Raw genomic sequence first — 18,843 nt, 5'->3', positions numbered from 1 at the left:
GATTGAGGGGGCAGAGTGCGAGAGACTGAGTGTGTAAATTTTGGGAAAGTGCTGGATCAGGCGAGAAAAGCTGTGTGAAACTTGCTGACTTCAGAACTTCCTTTTCTAACCTGATGAAAAGGACTGTGCAATTTCAAGTGCGGGCGAAGATTACACAGTTGAAAAGTGCCTTCCCTGCCAGTTCCAGTTTACTCAACTATCAAATAGTCAATGTACCAGGGAGTACAAAGAAAATACTTCAAAGACACTCTGAAGCTCTCCTTGATGTGTAGCCTTATTGACATTAATGACTGGGAGGAGCTTGTTACCAATCATTCAAAATGGGGACAACTTGCCTATCAAATTGCATCGTGCTATGAGTCAAGCCGTCTTAATGAGGCAGAGTGGTGGCAAAGAAGGAAATGAAAGGAAATAAATCCTGCAATCTGGATCCCACTACCTCATGGGACAAACCGCCCCATGTCCCCAACAATCTGTTGGTCGGGAATCGGCCTGCTCAGTCACATAAAGGCCAATAGTAGAAAACGCAACCTTGAGCAGACATGATCCTCGAATTGAGGGATAGCCGACGACCGTGCATCGGTCCAGTGAATCAGATGGAGCAGTGTGCATGTTCAGTTGTGGTTGCTAGGATACCAAACACCACTGCAAGCAGAGCCGAAAGATGTTCAAAATATCTTGCTGCATTGATATTCAAACCAATACCGTAACAGAATTTGCCATTCTGAAATGTATTTCCTCTTTTAATCTCATGAAAAATAAAACATTTCCAGACAAATAATATTCCTTATTTGTGAAATTTCTAAAGTTACTATCTGTAACATTCGTGGTGTAGTGATGATGTCATTGGGTTAGCAACGCAGAGACCCCATTGATTATTCTTGGGACATGGGTTCAAATCCCACTGTAAAATTTAAATTCAATTCATATAAAGCCATGAATGCACCATTGGTTGTCATTTTTAAAACCCCACCAGGATCACTAATGTCCTTTTGGGACGGAAATCTGCCACCCTGACCTGGTCTGGCCTACATGTGACTCCAGATCCACATCAATGTGGTTGACTCTTCACTGCCCGCTGAAACGGCCTAGCAAGTCACTCAGTTAAAAGGCAATTAGGGATGGGCAACAACCGCTGGTCATGCCACTGATGCCCACATAACATGGGAAAAAACTTTGATTCCATATTTCTACCAGCTAGGGACTACCTAGCAACACACTACTCCAAGAAACCTAAGGAGGATTCCAGCTGTGATAAGATCGCTCACTTTTCTTCTATGTAATGCCCGATAAATTTGATGAATTTTGAATTAAATAAATTGGAATATATGTCAGTGACTGAAATGTGGTACTGATCGGATTTACCACCTGACTTTGTATCCATTTCAAATGGAACTGTTCTGTTGAAAACAGGGCTTCATCATATTGGAGTTGGAGTGGATAGAACATTTAGAACTGATATCCAGGTCCTGGAGCACTTGGAAATTTTTTGCGTTAGAGTGAAACTTACAAGATGACCTATTTCAGTTTTCTTCACAGTCTACTACTCCCAGTCAAACCATGGCATTTCAGAACTGTTGATTCATCACATTCAATCATTCATAGACAACTTTATTTCACATCGTCAGGCACCTCCACTGCTAAAATGGGAAATTTTAATCAACTTAACATTGATCAAATACTTTAAAAAAAAAATTTAGAGTATCCAATTCTTTTTTCCCAATTAAGGGGCAATTTAGCGTGGCCAATTCACCTACTGCACATCTTTTTGGGTTCTGGGGGTGAGATCCACGCAGACACGGGGAGAATGTGCAAACTCCAGAGGACAGTGACCCGGGGTTGGGATCGGACTCGGGTCCTCAGCGCCATGGGGCAGCAGTGCTAACCACTGCATCACCGTGCCGCCTGAACATTGATCAAATTCTACATAACCTAAATTTAGGACTGCTTGTAAACAACCCAACAGGTGGTGAATGGCATTTGGGCAAGATGGTTACAAATAAAGCGATGTCCTCCCTGTACAAAGAGGTTGAAATCCTGGCTCCTCTCAGTAACAGCAATCGTTCTTTGGAAGCCATGACAGTACCTACTGTCCCCCTGTTACACCCGCTGAGGAGCAGTGGCCTGCGAATATTCAGCATATGAATCATGACTGCTTTGAGATCACCTGTAATGAAGAAGTCGATCAGCAGTGTCAGGCATTCCACAACTGTGCTAATGAGCCACGTGTCCCGACAAGAAAAACAAAGCAACATCTATCTGATAAGCCCTAAATTCACAAGTGGCAGTCTGCCTTACACCATGATAACATCAGTCTGTATGGACATGATAGATACAAAGTGCAATTTTCACTCCAAGCGATGCAGAGTGATTCAGCAGATGATATCAAGGTTTTTGTTTGATGACATCTGGCAGCCCTCTTTATGGACACATTATCAGCTAGCATGCCATCACCTAAACGTTACTCAATAGTGCAACCATGGCTAGTACTGTGAACTAAAAGCCATAAGCATATCACATGCAAGAGAAACTGACGGCATCTCTATGCACTTGAGAATTCACAATCAAACTCAGGGTGCCGCTGACACATATTGTCAACAAACCATATCATGTTAGCAAGGTCCCCTGCCAGTGGTAATGAGCAATCATCACCCCAGGATCAAAGTTAACCCTATTTATTATTGAGAATGCATATCCCACCTCTCTCACTGATCACTTTGTCAAATTAGCCAAAGGTTTCATTGCAAAGTGGACAATAAAAGACATGCCAAAATATTTAGACTGTATTTAGACCAAGCAGTTTGGTAACAAAAAGGAATTATCCACAGTATTGTGCATCTTCTCAATGCTGACAAGCAGAAAACATCATCAAGAGTAGTCCTTGTTCTCCTGGTGTGTGCACGGGTTTCCTCCGGGTGCTTCGCTTTCCTCCCACAGTGCAAAGATATGCAGGTTAAGTGAATTGACCATTCTAAATTGTCCTTAGTGCCCAAAAGGGTTGGGTGGGGTTGCTGGGTTACGGGGATAAAGGGGGATAGGGTGGAGGCGTGGGGCTTGGGTGGGGTGCTCTTTCCAGGGGCCGGTGCAGACTCGATGGGCTGAATGGCCTCCTTCTGCACTGTAAATTCTATGATTACTGGTTTTAGCGAAGGGTTTGACCATGTCGATCATTAACACTGCAATCAGTAATCAGTAATCTGCTTATTAGGATTGAGCCTGTCATATATCTGGATCCTGGACTCACTCAATGCGACATACATCAAATACTGCCAGTTGATTATGCTATACACTGGGGTCTGACAAGGATGAATTGGGGCCTATTATATTTTTCATCATCTTAAATGTTATAACCCACGGAGACAGACCGATTGATCTCCCCGTGGGGCTCGTTAAACACGAGCTCTCCCGCTGAGCGGTGGAAGCCCAACAACGGGGTCCATTAAAAGCCACCGATAAAAGCCGGCCTGGAAAGGAACTGGCATCTTCGGATGATCCCGGTTGGGACTAATTGTACTCAGCGCCGCTTTACATTTACTTTGGAACAAACAAATTGGCTTCAAACATTTTCGGGGCTCCTGTGATTGTAATGCTAAACAATGTCTGTATTGATATCATCACAACTATACATTGCCATAAATACATGGATGACCTGACTCTCTTGGAGGGTCGCAATCAAATCCACACATCTCGCATGCGAGGGGAAATCACTTTGTTGAGTGAATTGCAACAGCGAATCACAGGAAACTGAAATGCCAAAAGTGCAATGCCACGGAATTAGGCTACATGTGCAAACCCCCACCCCTCCCCCAGCCCAAGATCCCCTTCTCATTAACCTAGATGATGCTGAGATTGTGCAACAAGCATGCATTAAACAATTAACAATCTATATTCAAAGTAGGATCGTCAAGTGTATTCAATGCTTAAGACAGCAGATGGAAGACTTCACATGTGACACCTTCTCAAAACACTGAAACATATCTCAAATTGACCTATTCATTGTGTTTAATAGATAGACAAGGCTTGCTGTTGAATACAATTTGTAATACAGCCAGGAATACAGCTCATTGAATACAGTTTGTAATACAGCCAGCAATACAGCTTGTTGAACACAGTTTGTATTACAGCCAGCCGGAATACAGCTTGCTGAATATAGTTTGCAATATAGCCAGCAATACAGCTTGTTGAATACAGTTTGTATTACAGCCAGGAATACAGCTTGCTGAATATAGTTTGCAATACAGCTTGTTGAACACAGTTTATATTACAGCCAGGAATACAGCTTGCTGAATATAGTTTGCAATACAGCCAGCAATATAGCTTGTTGAATACAGTTTGTATTACAGCCAGCAATACAGCTTGCTGAATACAGTTTGTAAATCAGCCTGGAATACAGTTTGTTCAATACAGTTTGCTTGGGATGCTGGACTTAGCAAACATCATGTGAACAAGCTCTAAAGCATTCATAAATGAGCACTGTTACTGGTCCCGGGTAATGTGTACCAAAGCTACTCTTGTGCAAACAATGGAAGATGTGTTCTGTCTGGACTTCGGTAGAAAATTCTTGAATCCCATTGTGCAATCCTTTTATTATACTTTTTGAATGATGGTCTATAACTATGCCATGCAATATGATAACATGTTTTATTTGTATCGTGATCAGTGGATTTCAATGAGGATGAGAATTCTTAAGTCACAAAATTGCTTTACCAGAAGCCGCTGGGAGCACAGAGGTGACGGGGGAATGGGATTTGGTGTGGATTAAGACATGGACAGCAGAGTTTTGGATGACCTCAAATTTAGAGGGTACTTTGTGGGAGACCGGCTAAGAGTTCAGTGAAACAGTCGGGTCTAAAGGTAAGAAATTCACGCAGTTCAATGCCGCGTATCCTAGTAGCTGAGTATCCTGAAGCAGTCATGATTTCTAGAATTTTGCAGTCTGCTGTGCCAGCAGAACCTTGGCCATCACAGCAAGTCAAAGACACAACACAAATTGCTGCGAACACTGGAAATCTGAAGAATTCTGATGAAAGGTCACAGACCTGAAACGTTAACTCTGTTTTCCTCTCTCCACAGAGGTTGACAGGCCCACTGAGTGTTTTCACTATTTGCTGTTTTTATTATGGCACACAAAAGGGGGTGGGGGGGGGGCTATCTGCTGACAAAATGGCTGATGGCTCTGGTACCCAGGCTGTGTGTGTGCAACTCCAACATCACTCAAGAGGCTTGTCACCATCCAAGAAAAAGCATCCCGCTTGACTGGCATCTAATCCACTAAACTTTCACTCCCTCCATCACTGGCGCACAGTGTGACCATCTATCAGGTGCACTGCAGCAGTTCATCAGGCCTTCTTCAGCAGCACCTTCCAAACTCATGGCCGCTACCACCTAGAGGGGGAAGGGAAGCAGCACCACCCACTGCATAGCTTCCTCCCCATGTCACACGCAATTCTGACTTGAAATAATGCCACCATTCCTGCACTGCCTCTGTGTCAAAAATCACAAATTTCCTCCCTTTCGGCCGGTGGCTTTGCCAATTAGGCCGGATGGACTGCAGTGGTTGAAGGAGGTGGCTCAGCAGCAGTGTCTCAAGGGCAATTAAGGATAAGCAATAAATGCTGGCCTTGCCAGCAGTGCTCACATTCCATGAATGAATAAAAGAAATAAAAACACATTCACACATGTGCAGCTTTCATACAATGAAAACCTTGCTGCCGCTAAAAATGTCTCAATGATATTTATTCTTTTATCAGATGTGGGTGTCACTGGCAAGGACAACATTTGTTGCCCATCCCTAATTGAGCTTGAACGGAGTGGGGTTCTCAGTCATTAAGAATCCACCACATTGCTGTGGACCTGGAGTCACATGGAAGTCAGACCAGGGAAGGATGGCAGATTTCCTTCCCAAAAGGACCAGATGGGTTTTTACAACTATTGAGGATAGTTGACATGGTTACCATTACTGAGACTAGCTTTATATTCCAGGTTTAAATTTGAAGTCCACTGGCTGCTGTGTTGGGATTTGAACCTGGGTCTGCAGAGCATTAGCCAAGGCCTCTGGAATGCTAATCCAGCGACATTACACCACGCCGCATCACAGAATCCCTACAGTGCAGAAGGAGGCCATTCAGCCCATTGAGTCTCCACCGCCCCTCTGAAAGAGCACCACAACATAGGCCCACTACCCCGCCCTATCCCCGTAACCCCACTTAACATTTGGACAAAAAGGGGCAATTTAGCATGGCCAATCCATCGAACGTCTTCCCTTGTTACACAATGTTCTGCAGATTGATATTCAATTCCTGGAGTCTTCGAGCCAATCCTTGAGGGTTGGCAACCCAAATGGCAAGCTTTATATCTTAGCTGATTATGCAATTTACAATGATACAAATGATCTGTGTGGGATTTTCATAATGAAAGTAAAACTGAAAATGCTAGAATACACTCAGCAGGTAAGGCAGCAACTATGGAGAAAGAAACAGTTATTATTTCAGGTTGACAACCTTTATCTGAAACATGAGTTGGGTCTTCTCTGTGTCACTCCAATGCTGGCACCCATTGGGGGTCCCATGCCCGCACTTGCTGGCAGCGAGACTGGCTCAGTAATATTCCTACAGGCAATCTCCGAATTGGTCCCCTTCGCTCTTACCTTCCAGTTAAGGATATTGGTGAGCTCCCAAAGCTACCATCACAATCCAAGGCCTGGCAACAGCCCCACTGGGAGAGGGAGGCACTGTGAAATGCGAAAACCCATAGCATTGAGGCTTGCATTTGAAGGTTAAATTTTTAGGGCCAAAGCTGTTAGGACCGTCAGAGGGGAGGAGAAACCTCTCCAGAGGAATCATTTGGGCCATGGTGCAGCCTTTCCTGCCACGACCCTGTTAAAAGGAATGGAACCCCCACTCCCGTTTGTCACAGCCATTGGGTTGATGGCATCTCACAAGATGGCAGACTACTGCTCCAGCAACAAAATGCTGGCAAGGCTACAAAATTAGCACTAAATGTACCCTTAGCCATTGTAATTGGCTGCCCATGTAATAACATTAAGTATCATTGTTGTGAAGGTGTCTCCGTGCGGAATTTGAGAATAAACGCGGGATTGATTTTAACATGGGATTTGGTGAATTTTAGTGCGGGCAAGGGAACCTCAAAAGGAAACCAAAGATCATCTCCAAGTGATGCTATGTTACTTCCAAAGGAAACTGTCACTATGTGAACTTTCGACTGGCCTTTGGACAAATTTAATTTTAAGTTGAATACTCAAATGGTTCTGCATAATCCAGATGGTATGAATCTTTTTCATCAGAATGTGATAATTAGCTCATGATTAACTCAACTATAGTGGCCACAAATCGAGAAATGGCACATGGAAATGCGTATACTGAATATGCTTGCAATTATTCTAATGTCTGTACTCAAATCCAATTAATATAAAACGATTATTCAGTACAACGAATTATCAGAAGTTTTATACAGGCGCTTTGCCCAGAGATTTCTAATGCAGGAGAAGTTGCTTAATTCATTATTAAACAAAGATTCTTGTTTATCCCTGGATAAAGGAAATCCATCTTTAGTCATTAGAAATCTTGAGCCCATTTTGAGACATACAAAGAGAAGACAAATCCTTTCTGAGCCTCCTGCAAAGGAACAACAATGAGTTCTACAGTGAAGATTAATTTAAAGTTAAGCCATTTATCGGTTAGGTCCCTCAACTGTTGAAAACTGCAGCATTCCCTGTCAGTCTCTGAGCAGGGTCTTCGATGTTACCAGCAGTAATGGGGTTTCTACCACGATCACCATCTTGGGGGGTTACCTTTGACAAGAAACAGAACTGAACTAGTCATATATATACTGTGGCTACAAGAACAGGTCAGAGGCTGTGGTGAGTAACTCGCCTCCTGACTCCCCAAAGCCTGCCCACCATCTACTTGGCACAAGTCAGGAGTGCAATGGAATAGTCCCCCTTGCCTGGATAAGTACAGCTCCAACAACACTCAAAACGCTAAACATCATCCAGGAGATGCAGCTTGATTGGCACCCCTTTCACAAAAGTTCACTCCCTCCATCACCAATACACAACGGCAACTGTGTGTACCATCTACAAGATGTACTGCAGCAACTCACCAAGGCTCCTTAGGCAGCACCTTCCAAACCCATGACCCCTACCATCTAGAAGGACAAGGGCAGCAGATACCTGGGAGCACCATCACCTGGAAGTTCCCCTCCAAATCACTCGCCATCCTGACTTGGAAATATATCACTGTCGTTAGGTCAAAATCCCTCCCTAACAGCATTATGGGTATACCTACACCACATGAACAGCAGCAGTTCAAGAAAGCAGCTCACTGCCACCTTCTCCAGGGCAAATAGGAATGGGCAACAAATGCTGGCCTAGCTAGAGAAGCTCACATCCCATGAATGAGTACAAAAAATAAAGAAAAGTGCTGTCTGCGTCTCATTTCCAAACTTGGGAGTATGACCCAGAGACGCGAGGATTTTGGTGGCCAGTGTACTCTCCCCAATTTTCAATGTAAAAGAAAATAAGGGCATCACAGTGCCAGGAACCTGGGTTCAATTCTGGCCTTCGTTGACTGTCAGTGGAGTTTGCACATTCTCCCAGTGTCTGCATGTGTTTCCTCCGGGTGCTCCAGTTTCCTCCGACAGTCCTAATGTACAGATTAGGTGGATTGGCCATGCTAAATTGCTCCTTAGTGTCCAAAAGGTGGGGATTCAGGACTGGGGGGGGGGGGGGGGGGGGGGGATGAGCCTAGATAGGGTGTTCTTTCAGAGGCACGGTATAGACTCAATGGGTCGAATGGCCTCCTTCTGCACTGTAGGAATTCTATGGTTCCATGAATACTTTAAATTCCAAAAGAATGACTGTCAACTGTGATTCTGTTACCCCGAATTCAAACCTTAAATGTCTCTTTTCTCTTAATGACTCACGTTTTCTCAAACAAAACCTCAAGGATCACTTCAGAGTGACTTTTCGTGCCACGCAGAATTAAAAAGTGTAGTGGATATTCTCTCGCGGTTATATTTTAATTATACCTGCAAACCCCAGCTCCCAGAAAATCCATCATAACATCAATATCAATTATATCAATGTCATTAGTATAGTAGAGATATTTTCAATAGGCCACTGCTCCTGGAATTCACAGTCCTTTTAGATATGCTAGTAGTCTGCAGACAGCAATATCCTTTCAGTTAAATAGTGCCCTGCACCTAATCTGGACTGTGGTCTTAGACAATTGTGGTTGATTCTCTTATTGTTAAACCAACACAAGTCACATCTGAAGCAAATAAAACATGGAACTTTTTTTATTCATTCAAGGGATTTAGGCCTCGCTGGCTGGGCCAGAGTTTGTTGTTCATCCCATATAGCCCTTGTTTGGCAATGGCTTGTTTGGCCATTTCAGAGGGCATTTTAAGAGTAAACGACGTTGCTGTGGGTCTGGAGTCATAGACCAGATACGGATGAAATGAAATGAATGAAAAATAGCAGATTTCCCTCCCTAAAGGACATTAGTGAACCAGATGGAGTTTTTCCAACAATTGACAATGATTTCATGGTCATCGTTAGATTTTAAATTCCAGATTTATATTGGATTCAGATTTCACCATCTGCCAAGGTGGGATTTGAACCCAGGTCCCCAGAGCATTACCCTGGGTCTCTGGATTACTTAGTCCAGTGGCATATCATTATGCCACTGCCTCCCTGCAAAATGAACATATTTTATGACTGAAAAATGTTCAATGATCATCCTATAAAGATGGTGACTCCTCCCTTTGGGCAGCACAGTAGCACAAATGGATAGCACAGTTGCTTCACAGCACCAGGGTCCCAGGTTCGATTCCCCGCTGGGTCACTGTCTGTGTGGAGTCTGCACGTTCTCCCCGTGTCTGCGTGGGTTTATTCTGGGTGCGCCGGTTTCCTCCCACAGTCCAAAGATGTGCAGGTTAGGTGGAGTGGCCATAATAAGATTACCCTGAATGACCAGAAAGGTTAGGAGGGATTATTGGGTTACAGGGATAGGGTGGAAATGAGGGTTTAAGTGGGTCTGTGCAGACTCGATGGGCCGAATAGCCTTCTTTTGCACTGTATGTTCTATGTTCCCCTACAGTTAGTCTACAATGTAAATATTTGGAAATGGCCACTCCAGCCTAGAGTCCTAACTCACTTCACCATCATGTAAAAATATCCCGAGATGGTCACTCCAGCCTACAGCGTAATCCTAGAGAAGGTCATGACCATCCTCCTTTTTTTCAGGCCTTTGCCCGAAGGCAGGTCCTTGGCGATTGCTCGCTAATCCATATCAAATTGCTGTGATCTTTCTTATTACAGATAGGGCCAGGAGGCAGGCCCCCACGTCAACCTCTGCTGAATAGGGAACTGAACACTGTGCTTTCTGGAGTTAAACTGACCCACGCACTGACTGTCTAGGCAACTGAGCTAACCAGCCACCCTGACTCCATCCTACATTGTAAGTATCCTAGAGAAGATAGTTTTCCATAAAAGGTCTTCCATTATTTACCTTTTACTCAGATCCACCTAAATACAAATATTTATAATGAATAACATAAATAAGAAAATATTTCGCTGGGGATGTGGGTGGGGGCCCATTTAGTGAAATCTCTTTTGACTGGATGCTTGATTGCAGAGTTTGGATGGGACAGGGGAACTTTCCTCTTCACGCAGTGCCATGGACTTTCCACACTTTGTCAACTTGGTCTGCTTTAAAAGCCAGCGATTTAGCCCAGTGAGCTAAATTAGTCTTCCCTATGATCCCGTGACACAATATTGACATTTAGTTTCATAAATTGTATTTTTTTATGTCATTGTGCCCACTAAAAAGAGAGGGAACATAATGGGTCTTTGGTTGATGATACCAGGGTGATCAAGCCAGACAAAACATTAGGGTGACTGATGATGGCTCTACATTGAGTCCAGACAACTTCAGATCCCTTTGCCTATCTGAGATCATAGAACAGATCTTAGAATCCCTACCGTGCAGTAGGAGGCCATTTGGCCCATTGAGTCTGCACTGACTTTCTGAAAGAACACCCTAACTAGGCCCAGTTCCCCACCCTCTCCTCGTAACCCCGCCTAACCTTTGGACTCTAAAGGACAATTTAGCATGGCCAATCCACCGAATCTGCACATCTTTGGACTGCGGGAGGAAGCCGGAGCATCCGGAGGAAACCCACGCAGACACGGGAAGAAAGTGCAAACTCCTGCACAGTCAGCCAAGACTGGAATTGAACCCGGGTCTCTGGTGCTGTGATGCAGCAGTGCTAACCACTGTGCAACCATGCTATCCACATCTTCTGTTGACAAAGTGTGGAAAGTCCATGGCACTGCGTGAAGAGGAAAGTTCCCCTGTCCCATCCAAACTCTGCAATCAAGCATCCAGTAAAAAGAGATCGACTGACCCATCTGCTGTTCAAACAATGACCAAGTGGGAAAATTATCTGTTGTATTTTCCCATAAGATAACAGTGATTTCATTTTGAGACAATGAATTGTCTGTGGAACACCTTAGATATACTAAGGATGTTTAAGGTACTGTGCAACCGTGGATCATTCAACAAATATATTCCTCTATTACGGGCTGCAGCATGAAGGAGAATCATATGTTTCTGTGTTTTCCGTACAAACTTTAATGAATTGAAAATGAAAATCGTTTATTGTCACGAGTAGGCTTCAATGAAGTTACTGTGAAAAGCCCCTAGTCGCCACATTCCGGCGCCTGTCCGGGGAGGCTGATACAGGAATCGAACCGTGCTGCTGGCCTGCTTGGTCTGCTTTAAAAGCCAGCGATTTAGCCCAGTGAGCTAAATTAGTCTTCCCTATGATCCCGTGACACAATATTGACATTTAGTTTCATAAATTGTATTTTTTTATGTCATTGTGCCCACTAAAAAGAGAGGGAACATAATGGGTCTTTGGTTGATGATACCAGGGTGACCCAGTTCATCCTGAAAGATTTAGAAAAAGGTACAAAATCTATTTAAAACACCAGTTTAGTCTCAACTGAAGTAACTGTGTGCAGTTCTGAGCACTGCACTTCAAGGAGGCCTCATTAGAGAGGATGTAGAAAGGATTTGCTGGAATTATTCTAGGAATGAGAAACCTCCGTTACAAGGATAGACTGGAGAAGCCAGGGCTGTACCCCTCAGAGAGACAAAGATACAAGGAGATTAGATAGAGGTGTTCAAAACCATGCAGGGGATATGTATGGAGCAGATAGAAATAAACATAGAAAATAGAAGTAGGAGGAGCCAATCGGCCCGTCAAGCCTGCTCCAACATTCATTATGACCATGGCTGATCATCAAATTCATAACCCTGATTCTGCCTTGCCCCCCTTTATCCCTTGATCCCTTTAGCCCCAATTACACAACATTTTGGCCTCAACTCCTCTCTGTGGTAGTGAATTCCACAGATTCACCACTCTCTGGGTGAAGAAATTTTTCCTTACCTCAGTCCTGAAAGATTTATCTCTTATCCTCGAAATATGATCGCTAGTTCTGAACCCCCCTCACCAACGGGAACAAAGAACAAAGAAAATTACAACACAGGAAAAGGCCCTTCAGCCCTCCCAGCCTGCGCCGATCCAGATCCTTTATCTAACCCTGTCCCCTATTTTCCAAGGTCTACTTCCCTCTGTTCCCCGCCCGTTCATATATCTGTCTAGATGCATCTTAAATTATGCTATCATGCCCGCCTCTACCACCTCCGCTGGCAAAGCGTTCCAGGCACCCACCTCCCTCTGCGTAAAAAACTTTCCACGCACATCTCCCTTAAACTTTCCCCCTCTCAACATCCTTTCTGAATCTGCCCTGTCTAATCCTGTTAGAATTTTTATAAATTTCTATGAACTTCTCACTCTTCTAAACTCCAATGAATACAATCCGAACCAACTTAGTCTCTCCTCATATGATAGTCCCATCATCCCAGGAAACAGCCTGGTAAACCTTTGCTGCACTCCCTCCAAAGCAAGAACATCCTTCCTCAGATAAGGACACCAAATCTGCACACAATACTCCAGGTGTGGCCTCACCAATGCCCGATACAGTTGCAGTAAAACATCCCTATTCCTATACTGAAATCCTCTCACTATGAAGGCCAACATACCATTTGCCATCTTTACTGCCTGCTGCACCTGTGTGCTCACTTTCAGCAACTGAATGCGTCTTGATGAGTATCCACATCTCTCAATTTACACCCATTCAAATAGAACACAGAACATACAGTGCAGAAGGAGACCATTTGGCCCATCAAGACTGCACCGACCCACCTAAGCCCTCACTTCCACCCTATCCCAGTAACCCAATAACCCCTCCTAACTTTCTTAATCACTAAGGGCAATTTATCATGGCCAATCCACCTAACCTGCACGTCTTTGGACTGTGGGACGAAACCAGGGGAAACCCACGCAGAAACAGGGAGAACGTGCAGACTCCGCACAGACAGTGACCCAGCAGGGAATCGAACCTGGGACCCTGGTGCTGTGAAGCCACAGTGCTATCCACTTGTGCAACCGTGCTGCCCGAATAGTACTCTGCCTTTCTATTTTTGCCACTGTTCCCATTGGTGACAGGATCCAGAATCAGAGGACACCAGCATAAGGTGAATGGGAAAAGAGGCGACAAGAGGAAAAACCAAGTGAGTGGGATGTGGAATGCACTGCCCCATGGTGTGGTGGAGGTGGATTCAATCATGGCATCGAAAAAGGAACTGGATAGTTACGGGGGGGGGGGGGGGGGGGGTTAAGGACTAGCTGAGTAGCTCTTTCAGAGGGCCATCAATTCATGATTGGCCAAAATGACATCCTCCTCTGCTGCAATAACCCTATTCTCAGAGTAGCGCCAAACCGCTAGACCTGGAGCAAGGCCTCAATGGATAAAAACCAAACCAATCCTTCACTCCAACAAAACAAAATTCAAGTCAATTTTACAAGATACAAGACTGTGCTGAAACCTGCAGCAAATGAAACTGAATGTCGTGAACATTGCTAGGAGCAAAAATAAAAATCACAAACTTAATAATCACAAAGTTAAACTTTAAAATATTGGTGGGGTGGGTATAATTTGACCAGGTCAGTTGCAAGAAGCCTCGGAATAAAATCCTTGGGAATTCACCCAATCGGATTTAGGAAGCCTTTGGCAGGGCCTGATCGACAAGCTAAGTGAGAACCTTAGTTTTGCGGCTGGATGTCACTGATGATGAGAATGACGATGAACTGTAGAGGTCCTGAAAGGAACTGAAGTGTGTAACTTGCCCGGGGGAAGTGATGGGGAGCACACAGCAGGACGGAAAGGAGGAGAGATAAATCTGTTGACGGATAGTTTATAGAGGCCACCAGCAACCTCATTCCGTCCACTTATCAATTCTGTTCAATATCAGTGAGGGAGGCGGGGAGAGGTGGATGATACTCAAACATATTCAGCAACTGTATTGCCCAATGAGGGGAACTACAGACCAGTTTCCAGCGCAAGGACTGAGTCTAAGAATGAAGAATAAACATTGCCGCAAATGTAGCGCCCAGCAAAACACGGGAACGGAACTGAAGCCACTCTGAGCCAGGGAGCTGATTGCATCCTATTCACATTTGCAACTATCTTTCCTGGTTACACAAGGATATTTGTGAGGAAGTCACATTTGATACCATATTAGATTTTCCCATTAAACCGAAAGCCGGCTCCTCCATCACCATCAGTGACAAAATGCAATCTAATCCAAGCGCTTTTTCTCCTATTTAGGTTCTCATAAACTTTCAATCCAGGTTGTCAGACATGTTATTCATATCTGTTGATATCTATGCAGTGCAATGATTACTGGGGAATGATTGTTGGGAGCAGAGTGCTGCAGCAGATTACTCTGACTGAACTTGTTCCAGCTTCCCTTCTCCTAGAGTCGTCTGAACTGTGAACAGATGATGCCGAGTGCAATGCGAGGTCAGTACAGTCTGAGTGCCCAGAAACCAATGAACTAACTCTTGCTGCCTGCCCCCACCCTCAACCACTTTGTTGGCGGTATTCTGCCTCCTTATTGTCTAAAGTTGTTCCCCCTCTAACTCTCAGTCACTTACACATACAGTTATTCTCAGTCACTCCTTCATACACGATCTGTCACAAACTGAGTCACACACATATACACAGTCTGTCACTCACGCAGTCACTCCGCATACGTAGTCAGTCACTCAGTCTCTCAGTCACTCTTTCAGTCACACACAGTCAGTCACACATACACGGTCTGTCTCACACACATACACACACACGGTCTATCACACAGTCACGCAGATTGTCAGTCACATGCCCACACATAAACAATGTCTTGTCACCACACTCAGTCACATACACAGTCTGTCACTCACACAGTCAGTTATTCAATCACACACAGAGTCTATTACACCCATACTCAGTCACACAGCCATAAACACGGTCTGTATGTAACTCACACATCAGACTCTCAGTTTGCTCTCACTCCTACCGAGCCATTCACTCACACAATCACTCACATTAACTCAGTTACTCATACCTGAACCCACATAATATACACGTTACTCACTGACGGACTCTGAATCATTCGCCCCTACCCCCCCCCCCCCCCCCCCCCAATTTGAATGCTGTTACACACTGTTACTCTCACTTGCTTCCAGCCACTTACCCATTCATGTCTAAACCCCTGGCCCATGGCGGATCTCTGCTCCCTTATTGTCCATTCGGTCTAATGTCCTGTCCCCAGGCTCAGCATCCCCTCTAACTCTCAGATGATTTAGGCAGGGTTTCAGAGAGAGGGGTCTCAGCAATGCACCTGGCCATCCCGACCTGACACCCACTGACATTCAACCCAGCCGACATTCTGGTGGAATTTGATGCCGATGAAGAGAGAAGCGCGGCTGTGTGCTGAGCTGGGCAGAGTTGAGCCGGGCAGTGAGTGGACAGACAGACAGCTCTCCTTGTGTGTGTGTGTGTGTGAGAGAGAGAAAGGCAGAGTGGACGGCTGCTTACTGTGGACTTTTCGGATAGAAGGGCAGGGTAACGTGGCTCAGGTCCTGGATGTTGAAGGCAGTGGGCTCCGCCGAGATGGCCTGCCGCTTGGTCCGCTGCTGTTCGTGCACGGTGCCCGTGGACAGGGTGGCCGTCTGCTTGCCGCCGGCGGGCTTGACAACCGAGCGGTACTTGTCCAGCTCATTCTGCAGCCTCTGGATCAGGTCGTCCTTCTGATCGAGCTCCAGCTCCAGCTCGTCTATGAGCGCGTCCCGCTGCCTCAGCTCCTCAATCTTCTCCTGCAGAGCGTACTGCAGGTCCCTCAGAGTGCCCATGCTGGGGAGGCTCCAGCTCACCGCCAAACTTTCCAAAAGTGACTTTGCTGAACTTTCCGTGGTGGGGGTGGCTGGGAGGGAGGCTTGTCAACTCCGAGTGACCCTCCCCCCCCTTTCAAAAAAAAAGACAACACTGGGAAGTGGGAGGAGGAGGAGGGAGGGGAGGAAGAAGGCAGTTTGGGAAGTACTCGCAGTTAAAAGGCTTTCTTCTCTCTCTCTCTCAACAGTTGCGCCTCCCGTCCTTCCGGAAATCCCCTCTGAGTGGAGCCGAGAGCCGCGAACACACTTTGCTCATCCTGCCTCACGTCAAAGCTCCCTGTCGAAAGCAAGCGTGGAGCCTACAGGCTCCTGCAGAACTTGCATCGCAACTTTTCCACCCCCACCGCCCTTTTTCTACAACTGGACAGCACTCAAGGGTTACAAAGAAAAAGCCCCTTGGAAGAAACGAATAAATGCTGCACAATTCGCCAAAGGGACACCTTCACTCTGCTGTGGAGACAGTGACAGTCTCCCTATTCCCGGTGCCCTGTCTCTCTCTCTCTGTGGTCCCAGTCTCAGCAAAGAAACACAGACACCTTTCCCCTTCGCTCGATTGGTCGATTCATTGCATTTTGACAAGAACATCGATGTCGTTTACCCACTTCCCTAATAAATTAGCCCACGATATTTGAGTTTCAATCTCGAAAGATTACATTAAAACACACAAGTACAGCATTTTGCTGATTCAAACACCAGCTAAGATCCAGGCAGAACCTGAAAACCTCTCTTGATCTCATCGTTCTATCAGTTTATACGTTTTAAAAATATGTATGCATTGATTCAATGAATAGCTGACACTAGTGGTTGAACTGCCTTTTCATCCAACATTTAATGTTCGATAAAAACCCGCACTTTGCTGTCGGTACAGCGATGCTCACTCTGATGTTAATAATTCTACTTTAACCCCATTTCGTCATCTCTCCAGAAGTCAGATGTAATAGTTGACATAACTGCCCACAATGCCCGTTTGAAAAATCACGGGAAGCAAACTGGGAATTATGTAGTCCCATTGCAATAAGGAATTGAGGGCAAGGATAGATTTCCTCTAGTTCAAACGACTTCAATCGCTGTGGAGTCACTCCCATTGAACAAAGAATAGGCAATAGCGCCGACTAGTGCTCCATCGGTGTTGTGTCTTCAGTTATGAAACGAAAAGCTAAATATTTTAAAACAGAAGTTCAAGAGATAGCGCATAAGCGTGGCACGTTCAGCATTTGCAACTAAAGTGCCATATCGTACAATTCCTGGTGATGTTTTTTTATCCATTCATGGGAGTCGCTGGCTGGGCCAATATTTATTGCCCAGTCCTAATTGCCCATCAACTGAGCGGCTAGCTGGGCCATCTGAGAGGGCATTTTAAAAGGCAGCCACTTTGCTGTGGGGCGGGAGTCACATGCAAATCAGACCCAAGTACGGATGGCAGATTTCCATTCCTACTGAACACTAAGAACCAGATGCGTTTTTACCACAAATGACAATGGTTTCATGGTCATTTTGGACTTTTAATGCCAGATTTTTTGTTGAATTCAGATTTCAGCATCTACCATGGTGGGATTCAAACTCTCGTCGCCAGAACATTACCCTGAGTTTCTGGATTACCAATGACAATCTAATAATCTGGCAATCTAACCCAGGGTTCTTCAAAGTGCAGGCGGGTGGGTCGCAAGCGGGTGTCAGGAGGATCGAGGAGTGATCGGTCGTGGCATTCCCACGGTGGTCCAGATCGCGGGGAGAAGCACCCAACTACATTTGAATGAGAATGGCTGTATGCAGTCTTCCAGCCATAAGCGGCACAGTGAGCAGGTAAGTGCGCCTGGACAGACACTTGACGTCCAGTTCCTTGTACGTACATGCCTTTGATGCCAAATCATGGAGGAGAGTTTCTTCCACTTTCTAGCTGCTAGCAAGCAAGGCCAGAGGACTGTGAAGATGAATTGTTACAAGGAATAGACAGCTAGAGTCACAAATAGACAGTGTACCTGCTGGCCAGTATCTGGAGAGAGCTGCACAGGCGAGTCCAGGGCAGGACAGAGCAGTACTAATGTTAACTCTGTACAGAGCTCCAGAGCCTCTTGTGAACAGCCAACAAAGAAGAAATGTCAATCAGGAACAAAGCAGCATAAAGATGATTTTTTTTTAGGTATAGTTTTGTTAATTGTGCAAACATAAATCAGGATGCCAAGCTCATGGATGGGATTCTCCACTTGCCCCCTTCAATTTCATAATCGGCGATGTAGCGGAGAATCCCTTTTTATGACCCAATAGGGGGCGGCGCCTGTTTTCAGATGGCCCGCCCCCTCCAAAACAGCATAATCGGGGAGTACGCCGCACGCCATTGGGACGGCCTCAGGATGTTACCTGAAGGCCCTTCCCTGATGCTGTGCCCCCGATGGGCCGAGTTCCCGATGTCGCGGGACATGTGTGCTCTCAGCTTTCGGGGACCTCGTGTGGCGGTTGCGGACTGCTTCCAGTCCTGTC

At 45.4% G+C, this 18,843-nt stretch overlaps 1 protein-coding gene across 4 annotated transcripts in view; it reads right to left on the bottom strand.

Annotated features, from left to right (window-relative positions):
• prkg1b (protein kinase cGMP-dependent 1b) overlaps nt 1-18,843 on the bottom strand; it is a 977,647-nt gene that overhangs the window by 900,396 nt on the left and 58,408 nt on the right. The window contains exon 1 of one of the 4 annotated variants that reach the window (XM_038822051.1): nt 16,013-16,868. The exons of 2 other annotated variants lie outside the window; for them this stretch is intronic. In XM_038822051.1, the coding sequence (XP_038677979.1) occupies nt 16,013-16,326 (314 nt within the window). In that variant the 5' untranslated portion in view covers nt 16,327-16,868. Of the gene's footprint in view, nt 1-16,012; nt 16,869-18,843 lie in introns of those variants that run through there. One more of the 4 variants, XM_038822052.1, reaches the window with a different exon arrangement.

The sequence above is a fragment of the Scyliorhinus canicula genome, chromosome 16 (genome assembly GCF_902713615.1).
Source record: "Scyliorhinus canicula chromosome 16, sScyCan1.1, whole genome shotgun sequence".
Lineage (NCBI taxonomy): Eukaryota > Metazoa > Chordata > Chondrichthyes > Carcharhiniformes > Scyliorhinidae > Scyliorhinus > Scyliorhinus canicula.
Note: the sequence above shows the minus strand (reverse complement) of the source record. Positions and strands in the feature narration are given on the sequence as shown.